Source organism: Phoxinus phoxinus (assembly GCF_949152265.1).
Source record: "Phoxinus phoxinus genome assembly, chromosome: 16".
In the NCBI taxonomy this organism is placed as follows: Eukaryota; Metazoa; Chordata; class Actinopteri; order Cypriniformes; family Leuciscidae; genus Phoxinus; species Phoxinus phoxinus.
Window position 1 is genome coordinate 26,148,963 of NC_136891.1, and position 13,116 is coordinate 26,162,078.

Sequence of the window (13,116 nt, forward strand, 5' to 3'; positions counted from 1 at the left end):
GAATTTGTGACAAACAGAGGAATAAAACAAGGATAAATATCGGTGTGGCGTTTTCGAGATGGAGAGAGCTTCGCGAGTGAGAGAGAGAGAGAAGGGGGACCTAATCAGTAAAGTTCCTCTAGCTGGGATAGCTCTTCCGCTCTCGTTATCCTCAATTATACAAAATTGTCGGCCGCGTCCCCGCACCCATACATGTAATAGCCTATTATGATTTCCGTCATTATTTTAATATATTTGTGTAACGTTACCACCGGCCAGTCCGTGACCGAGAATATGGCAGTGCAATTAAATACAATCGGATATCTGTTGTTAAAAAATATTAAGCCATTACTTGCAAATGTCCGTTCAAATGTGATTTTACTACGATTGGTTTGAACACGTAAAACAAAACTTCATTAACTATAAACATCCTAAAACTACACAGCATTAACCTAACAAATCATTTGACAAATAGCTGTAACAGGATATTATAGCATAACATTTCGCGTTCCTTGTAGTTAATTCATTATCATGACATAAAATTTCGCATTTAGACGTACAGGTAATACAAAAACTAATAAATTACTTCATCCGTGATCATGATTCATTAATTCCATACATCTCTGGATGTTGAAAACGACATCTCCCATCGTTCCACTCTCCTTCATAGCGTCATCAAGTTTCGTCTTTGTTATTGTTGGAAACAGCGCCCTCTTGTGGCTAAAAATCTTACATACTGTAGCTTTAATAGGGAGTGGCCAGGCTCTCTGTAGACGGGCTCTGGTGGTATCTATAGAGTTCGGGATCGTTTCGTCACGTCGCACTCGCAATGCATTGTGGGAATCCCGGTACGGAAGTAGATGTACTGTATAGTAGGCAGTAGGTAATTAAAATTGGTAATTTGGTCATTAACGTTGGTCATTTGATAATATTAGGTTTAATTTAGGTTATTTTAAGGAAAATGGTTCAGTATTGCTGTATTGTGAACTGCTGTAATCGGCCTCACGATCGACAGGGCAAACGCCTCATAAATCATGTTAGTTTTCACCATTTTCACCAATGTTTTGGTGAACGGTGGGTTGTGTCTGAGGTGAAATTTCTTCAATATTATACCAGATTACAGAACTACCGGACGAAAACTGGATTATTGCACGTATGATAGGTGAGTAATTACTCCTGAAGTGTAACAAACCCGCATAGACAAGCTTCATAGCTCACAGAATCTGACAAGTGTGTGTGTGTGTGTGTCACCACTGATGCTTGGTTAACGTTAACGTTACCTTAGTGCGAACGATTGTTTTCTCCGCGTTTACTTTGTAGATCTGCAGATCTTGCACCCATCCATTTGTGAACTGCAGGTGAGCCTCCAGTGACTTCAAGTTTTTAAATTGATCGGAGGTGTAAGCGCTCAAAATATCAGGGAAACTGAGGCTTGGTAAACTTTCATAATTATTACACCATACTCTATGTTCATAGGGATCGATTCCGCCTATATCCTCAATTTTTTTTAAGTAGCGTTGTTTGGCTTCATTATTAAGTTTGTCAATATACGGTATAGCCAACTTTTTTTTGTCACGGTCCATAACTCTTTCTCGGTGCCGGTGGAGAACGGCTACGCTATTACCTTATTCCAAACCGGCCTCTGCGTTGCCTCTAAAATGGTTGCCGTTACCCACAATGCACCGTTGCATAACGTCTACGCCCGAGCTCTATTAGACAAATGAGTAATTTCCATCACAGAATGTTATTAAACACAATAGTACTTGATATTTTATATGGTGGAAAGTTCATGACTTTCAGAAAAAAATTACGGAATTCTCATGTGATGCGTGTTTGCCCCCTACTGGACATTGTTAGTGGACAAATGAAGTAAACTGTGTTGAAGAAAACCCATAAATGTATTTTTTTTTTAAACAGTCTAAACCGTTGTACTTTTGTAAATGATCATGTTGAATTATGCCACCCATGAGGCATGCTGGGTAACGGTGACTCATTAAGCTCGCTCACCGATCACATGTACCGGTGAGAGTTGTGGTCTCTCATTAGATCTCTTATGTCTCCCCATATTTTATTTAGCTGCCGTTTACATTAGACATCTTTCATTTACATGCAGGGAGCCTTCACTTCAGCTCCAGCTTCCTGTTCATCCTCTCCTTCCTTGTGTTTTATCTCCATCCTCCCACTCTCCCGATCCTTTCTCTTTAGATGCCTGTCTCTTTTACTTAAAGTCATTATAGTTCAGTCAAAATCTCTCTTTCTCCCTCTGTCTCTCTCTCGCTCTCGTTATCTCTGGCCCTCCTACAGACTTCCTCTTCCTTTCCTATTAGTGTCGCTCTGTAACCTAGCAACGGACAGACTGTTTAATCAACAGACAGATTCAATGATGATGAAACTCTAAAATAGGACAGGCTCCGTCAAAATGTCTCTCTGTCTCTATACAGATATGAGCGCACTTTTTTTTGCCCTAGTTAAACATTTATATATGTGCTGTGAGTGCCACAAGAGCAGAGAGAGGACAGCGTAATAAGCTAACAAACGGAAACATCACAAACGTTGCACTTTTTATGTGATTCTTTTGTTATATACTGTAGGAAAAATCAAAGACTTGAGCCGTTTGTGATTGTGCTACAGTCACACATAGACTAGCTTGTGTTTTTTTTTGTGTTTTTTTCCTGAGAGGTTGTGCCATTATTTCTGGGCAGCAATTTATGTTGTTCCCGAAAATAAACCTCTGCACATATTTTCTTTGAATGAGATTTAACCTTAACTGCCTGTTTTCCGCTTCACCTCCATGAACAATCTCGCTCACTCTCGCTCGCTCTGTAAAGGAAAGCTCAAGAGCAAATGGTTATCATTTAATTGAGGCTGTTTCTCTTTATTTTCCCTCCTCTCTCCACCTCTCTATCGCTCTTTCTGTCCTCTGTGAGCTTGACTGCAACAAATCAGGCTAGACTAGAGGAACAACATCAGTCCTGGCCTGACAAACACATAGTAAAATACAGTTGGGTAAAATACAGAGTTTAAAGACCTCTTTTTTTTTAGCAGATCTGCACATTTAATTTTTGCAGTTAATGTACGTCTATAAAGTTATGTCTATTGATGACATGCTCTCAAATCCAGTTGGCACTTTGATAGGCTATGTGTCAATTTCTTTATAAAACAGATTATTTTAATTAAAATAATATTAAGTTATGAAACAGAGTAATATTCATAATACTGTCAAAGCAATTAACTTTTTTTGATTCTTAAATGACAGATTTTAATTTTGCCATAACACGACGAAATCCCAATACCTTAAAGGTGCATTGTGTGTAAGTTAATATTTAGGAGGATCGGTTGACAGAAATGCAATATCACATAACTATATGTTTTCAGTGGTGTAGCCTATAAAGACCTTACTTATTGAACTGTTATGTTTCAATTACCTTCGAATGATATCCATTTATATCCATAGACAGTATATAAGTTTATATCTATACACCGCGGTCCTGAGATGCGCCGAGTCCGACATGTTTCTAGCCTAGTGGCCTTAAACGGACAAACGCGTTTCGTTACTATGTTGTTCTTCGTGCAAGGAAGCTAACTAAAGTAAAGTCATCGAATAAAACACTGACACAATGATGAACAAGTAACAATAATATTCGCAATAACATATGGGTTTACTGAATAATAGAGTAAGCCTAATTTCTTAATTTATCTTTGTAAAGAAACCTCATTGCTTAACTGGCTACTCTGCTGTCTCACTTTTTTCCTGTCGGCCACCGTAACTGTTGTTGTTGCAATTCGCAACCTCACCACTAGATGCCGCTAAAATTCACACACTGTTATTTTATCATATATTCAAATGTATTTTAATAAATTATGTATTATAAATGTATGTATGTATATAGGTGATTCTATAATTGCAGGTACATTTGGTGTCCAAAGTTATAATTTTCTTTCTGCTTTTTTCAAATGGTTATATTTTTAATCAATCATTTGTTTTTGTCAATTAGGGTTAGAAGAACTGTATGCACATACATACAGCATACAGTGCATGATTTATATATGAGTGATTCTACAATTGGAGATACATTTTGCATTTCAAAAAGTTAAGTGAAAAAACTGTTCACTATCATAATTTTGTTCTTATTGAAAACATTCAATAACCACAGGAAGACATGGCCATATTCCAGGATAACAATGTCCAGATTCATTAGGCTCAATATGTGCATGGTTGGGAGGGAGCATGAAGGATCATTTTCACACATGAATTGGCACCTCTGAGTCCAGACCTTAAATTCCCTGTAAGTCTTTGGGGTGTGCTGGAGGAGACTTAGAGCGCTGGACTTTTGGCATTGTCAATACAAGATCTTGACCAAATATTGATGCACCTCTTGATGGAAATAAATCATCACTACATGTATTTCCATCAAGAAAATTTGAGCTTGATGAAACTTGACTTTGTCATCCATGGCCATGATGTGTCAGTTAGGGTTAGAAGAACTCTTGCCAAACAACATGCTAGAAACATAATAATCACTGCAATAATGATCTTATCATAGATTCACTGTCATCCTGCTTGTGGGTTCAGACTGATTATTTATTTTTTACCAAGATTTGTATTATTATTATGAAGGTTATTAAAAGTGCATGCATCACAGTGGAGCTGCTTTGTGTCTAAATTTAACACACACAAAAACATTTCTCTGCAACCCAGAGGACGTAGAGCTTATGGCTATAGCTTTTTCACCCATGCACTAACTCTGAAGAAAACACACACAGAAATGCAAACGCACAGACACACATGCCTCTTCTATAATGTATTGTACCATTTGTTTATTATTCAGAGTTCGGTCTTGACTCCGAAATGTTTTAGCCCTTATCTCGAAAGGTCCCTGCATCGTTTGAGGAATGTGTACACTGAGCTCTATGTGTATCTGTGCCTGTCATGTGTTTGTGTATTGCGCGCGCGCGTGTGTGTGTGTGTTCGTCTCCAGGTTTCTGTGTCAGTGTTAAAGTGTGCTGCTGCTCTCTGGAGGTTGCTGTGAGCACTTCTGATTGAAGTCTTTATACGAAGAGTGCTTTATACTCTGCTGTCACTAGGGGCCGCTGTAGAGCATCATTAAAGCATCATTTCCTGCTTTATTTGTGGGCTTTTTTGCAGGAAAGAAAGTGTGTCACTTTTATGTCAGTGAGCCAAATCATTAGAACAGCCTTTTCAACGCACAGAAAGAAAGGATTTTATCTCACATGTATTAGTTTTCTTTCTCTTCCTTTGAAAGTCTTCTTCTTTCAATCCTACTTCACATTTAAACCGTGAGGAGAAAGGCGCTACTGCTTATTGTCCCAATAGAGACGTTACTGCTTATTGTCTCTCTGTCCCCTGCTGTGGCTCAATGTGTGGCATTCTCAACAAATCAGAGCGTTGTCATCCTTCACTTCCTGTGCATGCATGAACGCACAAATGCTCAGCAAACACATTTCATGTCAGGAACCCTGCTGAAAAATACATCTTAAACTAGCCAAAGCTGGTTTGCTGGTCTGTTTGGCTGGTTTTATGAGTGTGCTTGTTTAATGTGCACTTGGAATGTAGGCCCTATACTTCAAATCTTAAAAACTATATTAATTAAAAATAAACTGTACTTGCAGATAATATTAATGAGATAAAAAAGCCACTTAAGTGTACTTTAGAGTAGACTACTCTTTCACATACTTTGTTGCGCATTTAAGTACACTTTTAAAAAGCTCACTTTGTAATGATGTCAAACTAAAGGTTTTACTTTAAATCATTGTTTTAATAATCTTACACTCATTTTGATGTGTTGACTAACATACATAAAGCACATGTAAAGGCCTTGATCATATATATATTATCTACAGGACGCTTGAAATCATACTTTTAAACAGAACAATTCAAAACAAAAGAAAACTATAATCCGTATGAAATGTGCATTTCTCTCTGCCGCGTTCACTACTGCGAAGATCAAGTCAGTATCGTCAACTTCATCTTTGCAGCCGACACAGAAAACACTTGTTTATTAATGAACAATTAAAATGTCTCCTTGCTATATTTGACATATTCATAATCATTACTTTTGCCGGTTCTTTGTGACAGCTTTTAGGTGCTTTATTGGCAGCGCCACCCTTAGGCCTAGCTACATGTTACAATGGGTGACCAAAAACTTTTTCTTTTTTTTTATCCCCCAAAAAATCGTGATACGAACTGAATAGTGGGTTTGGTGTATCGTTACAGCCCTACTAGCAACCTGTTAAAATATTTTCATTATGTCCTCAGTTGTATGTATGTAATGCAGTACTGTTCTGTATTGTTTGTGCATGTTTATGCCACAGGGGGGCACTAAAGTATCGGCTATAGAGGACGCGTTTTTGTTTGCATCAGTATGTTTGTCCCAGTTGATTGACCGTAGTTAAACTGAAAGCTGTTTTTTGACCATGGTTTTGACCGTGAGACTGATGTGTCTGCAGCTGGTGAAATAAATATGCCAAGAACGGCTAAAGATGACTCTTCTCCATCGTTCACTCTTTTCCTCCGAATGCAACGCTAGCTGCAACAATGGTGCAACATAACTCAACACAACCCTAAAAAGTGGTGGGTACAAAATGACTCATGACGAAATCTGGTGGGTAGGCTACGCGTCCCCACCGGAATCGACGCCTATGTTTTATTCAATAACATAACATACAACAATTAAATACAAAAAAATAATAGTAATACAAAACAATGACAGGATCAAGAAAACCAAAAAAAAAAAAAGAAGATATATAGGCTATATAAAAAAATAAAATGTAGGCAATATATAGATGGGCCTACCGATATTAATAATAATACAAGTAAAAAAATAAAAAAAATAAGCAATATAACACAAATATACACATCAAATCACAGACATTTCCCGCCTCAGCTAAGTGACGTCAAAGCCAGTATGACGCCATGAAGAGTTTGATTGTGTTTAGAACGTCACGCGTTATTGTAACGTAGTCTCCACACTGTACTCGTTTACTGAGTTTGTAGCTGCTTTAGAGGGATTGATACACAACAGCGATTCATTATGGGACACAGAAGTTCACGAGTACAACCGTTCTCGGATAGCGAGCAGGTTCACGACCTCCATCACCGTGACCTAGGTTCAAACCCCAGCAGCAGCACGGCGGAGAAACATCTTCCTCATCGGCCTGACGAGAAGAAGCCTGAGCGAGAGACAGACCAGCTTCCCATCTCTCGTCTGAAGAGGAGGAAGAAGAAGAAAGGGGGCGACTTCAACTTCTTTAAGAGTCTCTCTTTCAGATGGAAGAAAGAATCCACCAAAAACAAGAGCTCAGATCAGGGTGAGATGATGAAGGATCTCGAGACGGAAACATCCAGGAGAAGTACCGACGGTAAATGACAACCATGTTATGAGAATATATATTTTAATATCCTACACTAAAAAAACACTTCATAATTTACACCTAAATGAGTAACTGGAACTTTTCTGCCCCTGTAGTATGGTTTTAAACATGCTTAATTTTCTCTATAATAAAATAATGAAGTAACCTCAAAAGTGTAAAAATTACTAATATTGTACTTTGCACTTTAAAAATCAATAGGTGAACAATTAGTCATTTACTTTAATATCAAAGAATCACTGTAGCTAACATGTGCTGATATTCTCCTTTTAGATCAAAAGTCTCTACAGTCCATCTCTAGATCTGTAGAGGTCATTGATCTTCTAGAGGAACCTCCTGTCCACGACGCTCCAGTCCGTCTCACAGCCGGTGAAACGTCTCCTCTCTGTAACCAAGTGAACATGAGACCCGAGGGTGAGTATCTGCTACAGTCCCCAACAATAATCTCACAATATCTGCAAAGCACCACTAAACATCGTCTTCTTCGCTTTAACTTTTAACAGACGACATTTGCTGCCGATATGCAATTGGCCGTAAACTGGGGCAAGGTGGATTTGGTTCTGTCTATGAAGGCACTCGTTTGGCGGATGGCCAGAAGGTTTGACTTTTTTTTAAACTTACCACTACTAGTTTGGCAAATTGTTTTTGAGCTGAATTATTTCTCATCCTTGAATCATATATTCACTATTTAAGGCACTTATTGACCTGTTAGGATTTAAATTCTTACTTGGTTATTTATGACATAATCTCTAAACACATGAATTTATTTTTGTTTTGTCCATCAGGTGGCAGTGAAATTGGTCAGAAAGACGGAAAACACAGAGTATATCAGCATTGTGAGTAGTAGTGATTTTTCAGCAGACAAACAAGTGTAAAATCCCTATTTAAAACCATCTGACATCATATAATGTTTCTTTCTTCCAGCCTGATCTTCCCGAACCCCTTCCCAAAGAAGTCGCTCTGACAATCCTGGCCAATAAAGGTCCAGCGATGGACATCATCAGGCTGCTGGACTGGCAGGACCAGCAGGACTTCTACGTCATGGTCCTCGAGCGTTTCTCGCACTGCATGGATGTGTCTGACTTTGTGCAACGCAGCGGCGGCAGCATTGACGAGAAGTTTGCGCGACTCATCATGTGGACGGCGACACTAGCCGCTGATGCGTGCTGTCGCCGTGGAGTTTACCATGGCGACATCAAATTAGAGAACCTGCTGATAGACTTAAAGAAACTCGATGTCAAACTCATTGACTTTGGATGCGGTGATCTCCTGTCAGAATCTGCCTACACGAGTTACTCTGGTGTGTATTAGTTCTCAAAACTCTAGTGAATCAGTTAACTCAACACTCGTATGCTAATGGATGCTGAGAAGTCATGCTGCGGTAGAGACTTACACATCAGACAAACACTCTTTCCTCCAGGCACAGATTTGTACTGCCCTCCCGAGTACAGAACGAAGGGCGAGTTTCACGGAAAGCCGGCGACGGTCTGGTCTCTGGGGATTCTGTTGTTCAGAATGCTGTGTGGATACTTTCCAGATAGTTTCGACTTTTACAGAACCAATATGAACACCTGGTACAAACCTGGCTTGACAGAAGGTGATTTGTTTAGTACTTCAAGTACATTTCTATTGCAAAACTTCATAGGCTTTTTAGGAGGTCGCTGTATAGATAATGCAGGAATGTGTCCCGGGTGTCTGACCTGAAGATCTTACAACTTAGAAGAATGAAAGTAGAGCGGATGTACAGTAAATGTTACGGTAATAATCAGACGTCTCTCCATCTCTCACAGAATGCTGCGAATTGATCTGCTCCCTTCTGCAGCAGAAGCCAGAGCGTCGGCTTGATCTGGACAGGATTGTTCACCACAAATGGTTTTAGGTACTGAGCCATGAGCTAAAAACTATTTAATAAGGTGTATTTTGAAAATCTCACCTGTTCTAAATGTAATGAATTCAGGCAACTTTCCGTTTGATGAAAAAATCCACGAAAAACAAGAGCTCAGGATGAGATGAAGGACCTGAGACGGAAACATCCAGGAGAAGTACCGACGGTAAATGACAACCATGTTATGAGAATATTGAACTCTATGAATATTGAGCTCTTTACACGAAAAAGTCACTTCATAATTTACACCTAAAAATAGGAAACTGGAACTTTTCTCACCTGTTCTGAGCGTCATCAATGTAGGCAATAAAACTCATTTGTGTTTTATTTGTTCCAGGTGTAAGATCGGTCACAGTCACTCCAGAAGTGTGTGTCCGGCGGACTGAATCCACTGGACTCTCCATCATCCGCTTTAGCCTCTTGCATCTTGGCTTGAATTGCTTTCAGATGGATGTGGAAAGAAATAAATTATACTTTTGTAAATAATTTGAGAGTTGATTCGTTCCTCTGAACAGCTGCAGAGGTTCCTGTCAGAGCTTCACAGAGATCTACTATTAAGTAAACAAACAAAAAAAGTTTGACATATTACCACAGTGCCTACAACTTGTGTAAAATTGTATATTTTACATTTCATATTCACAGAAGGAAGGACATGGTTTTGCTGGCAATATGTAATAAATTGTAATTGATCAAATAAAACATCACAAGATGGAAGATTCTGTCTTAGAAGTTCAAGAGAGAAAAATTAAAATTGACATATTTATACTTTTTAAGAAATTGTACAGTGAGATTCAGATGTAATTCTAGCATGAGGATACGATACCATAACATTTTAATATAGCCTAATATTTAAAGAAACAATTACACATCAAATCACTTTTCTTTTCTTTTTTTATGTTTTATTCCATGGGCGTCAGGTTGGTTTGAAATGTGCTGGGGACAGAGACGCATTCGGAAGTGCATTTTCAGAAGTGCTGGGTACAATGACGCAATACAATTTTTTTCTCTTTCACGCAGGTCATGTTTTGAAAGACGATGTCCTGTAGCTACTAATGCAAGCTCTCCAAGTTACTATGCAGTGGCGGCGTTTCACAAAAACCTAGAGTATGGCATTCCGTCTGGCAGAGGCGCTGCAATAGGGCAGGCAATTGCCTGGGGCCACACATTTTAAGGGGGCCCCCGAGGGCTGATCATTTAAACAATCAGAAATATTCATATAAAGACGCAGCAACATCTCTGCATCCCCCTCAGTGGGGCCGCTCTCTCGTTACGCTCGTTATGCTTTTACCTTTTTCAAACTGGTGCAGCGCTTACTCGCGGTAGGTAGAAAATGCATGATTTGATTTGTTAAACAAGGCCGAGGTACAACTCACGTAAAGTTGATAATTCTGCGAATAACTGCAATTGCAGATTTCAAACAGATGGCGACAAAGAGGAAAAACTACAGACTGCAGCTTTAATTATATTATTTTTATATTATTTATACTCTTTTTATAATTTTGCTGAAGTGTAAGCTGGATTTAAGATGCCATTTTATTCTGACTCAAAATGCGTTTGCTGTTTATTTGTGTTTCATTGCTTTGTTTGAACACTTGGGATCTTCTGTTATATCCGTGACACAGTGGTGCCAAAATATAAAAGTGATTTAATTGGTGAATTTAGTTTCAGTGCATCAACTGAACTGATATAGGCATCCCAGCTCTGCAATCTGCTCAGACATCTTGTTTTGAAATCTGTGAGCTGAACACAAACAGAGTGAAACTGTTGATTGAGTGGATCAGATGAGCTACATGAGTTATAGACGGCTACCTCCAGCCAGGTGGTCTTCTGGTGGATATGACACCCCCTACAGCAGGGGTGTCGGAGTCAGTTCCTGGAGGGCCAGAGCCCTGCAGAGTTTAGCTTCAACCCTAAACATTTTTTTAAAAACACCTGATCAGCTAATCAATTCCTTCATGCTAATTTGAAAATTGCAGGTGTGTGTGTGTTGAAGCAGGGTTGGGACTAAACTCTGTAGGGCTGTGGCCCTCCAGGAACTGACTCCGACACCTGTGCCCTACAGAGTGCCAGCCTAACGGCTCCGTGTCTAAAAATAATGTTGCTGCAGATGTAAATCAGATCTGGACATCACATTAAAAATAACCCATGGCAAAGGTGAATAGTTCAAAGTGCTCTTCAAGACACTTTTAAAGGCTTAGCTCCTTTAAAATATCTTTGGTTATTTGCAGAGGATGCCTTAACAAGTGTTCTTAACCAATTTATACTCATTAGAATTAAATAGGTTAAATTACACAAATATACTTTATGTATTTAATCTCACTTTATTAACCAATGTATTTGCTGCTGACGTTCAATGATCCAATTCAACCATACCAACTATCAAAAATAACTTTAGAGATACATCACATTTGTTTTTGTTTTTTTTGTTTTTTTAAGTAAGAGTGTGTCTTCTTATTGCTGCGTCTTATTCTTCTGCAATCCAGAACGTTTTGTTTGAGCTGAACTCTACCGTACAGACTTGAATTTGCATTTCCTTCAGCCTGAGGCTTATTCATTTCACTTTTGGTGTGAAAGGGCCTTTTAAATATGCCAAAAATATAACTTTTTGTTGTTGTTGTTGTTGTTGTTAAAAAACAAGCAAGCCCAGCCCATGTGAGAAAAAGTAACGCAAACTGACCAAATGACTTAATTAGTAATGTAATAAGTTACTTTTTTAGTTGGAGACTGGAGTGACGCTATATTGTAATGCATTATTTTTAAAAGTAACTTTCCCCAACACTGGTTACTATTGTCATGAACTGCTCCGAAACACATAGGTTGAGGATCCAAGTGCAATTTTATTAGGGTACTCCAAAATCATAATTCAAATAACAGGCAAGAGATCACAAACACTGGGCAAACAATCCAAACCATGACTGAGTCCAAATCACAGGCAAACAGGGAAATCCAAGAAACCAGGCAGATGATCAAAGCACTCCAAATTGCGATGTGACACAAACAAGACTTTGCAACAAATGACAGAAAAAAATAGCTTTGTTTTATAAAGAGAGAGCGGAGGAAAAGGGAAGGAGGGATCATTGTAGTGTGGGAGAATGCAATATGGCAAAAAAACAAATGAGACCACCTCAGGCATTTAAATACCTAAACAGGCATTTAATTCTCACAAACAGATTTTTTTTGTAATGTTTTGGAGGCCTATGTTATTTCCTTCTAATTAGTTTGCAATTCATCATCAGCCCACTGCCACGGGATCAAAGGCATTTCCCTCCATTTCCCTTAAGACAAGAGTATTTCTGTCTGGGATTCTATCTCAACAATGGGTCATAATGCATTGCACCGTAATGCTCCAGCCAAGTGGCCATTACTATGTGGGAAAAGTTCTGTGGCAGATTTGATGTTTGTGTTCGCAGTGTTCACGATGTCCCCCGCGTGGCTGATTGTTCTGTCTCTGCTCTGGGACACTGGGAGTGAGTGAGTAAACATACACGCTTGCCCACATGCTGTTCCCACAATGCTACATGTCTGTGAATAGAGCGGGATGTTCCACAAACACACGGTCAGATCCGCTGTGAAGCGATACTAATGCAGAACACAGAGTGGAAAAGTAACTAAATATATAGGATGTAACAAAATGAGTATTCTGCAGTATTCAATTCAATACCTTGTTACAATTAGCAGATGGTCGGCTACCCCCAAAACATTATTTGAATATTTTTAAAAGATATGATATCTTGAACGGACCACAATTTCCCCCAGCAAACCAAGAATGTTCTGTATATAGCCTACTGATAAAATAACTTCATGACTTAATAATTTCATGTTTTTTTTGTTTGTTAATTCTACATGTGCATTTTTATGTACTG

At 38.8% G+C, this 13,116-nt stretch overlaps 1 protein-coding gene across 2 annotated transcripts; it reads left to right on the forward strand.

Annotated features, from left to right (window-relative positions):
- The first annotated feature begins 3,002 nt into the window (after window positions 1-3,002).
- Window positions 3,003-9,918, forward strand: LOC307012516 (serine/threonine-protein kinase pim-2-like). 2 transcript variants are annotated; one of them, XR_013800631.1, is made up of 9 exons: window positions 3,003-7,359; window positions 7,642-7,782; window positions 7,872-7,966; window positions 8,154-8,204; window positions 8,293-8,668; window positions 8,789-8,965; window positions 9,159-9,247; window positions 9,326-9,419; window positions 9,591-9,918. XR_013800631.1 is itself a non-coding variant. In XM_079639267.1 (8 exons), the coding sequence occupies exons 1-7, from the start codon at window positions 7,032-7,034 to the stop codon at window positions 9,245-9,247; spliced, it is 1,257 nt and encodes a 418-aa protein (XP_079495393.1). In that variant the 5' UTR covers window positions 3,003-7,031; the 3' UTR covers window positions 9,326-9,566. The 2 variants fall into 2 exon arrangements, 1 of the variants encoding a protein (XP_079495393.1); XM_079639267.1 differs by lacking the exon at window positions 9,591-9,918 and having other exon boundaries at window positions 9,326-9,566.
- Window positions 9,919-13,116: the final 3,198 nt, after the last annotated feature.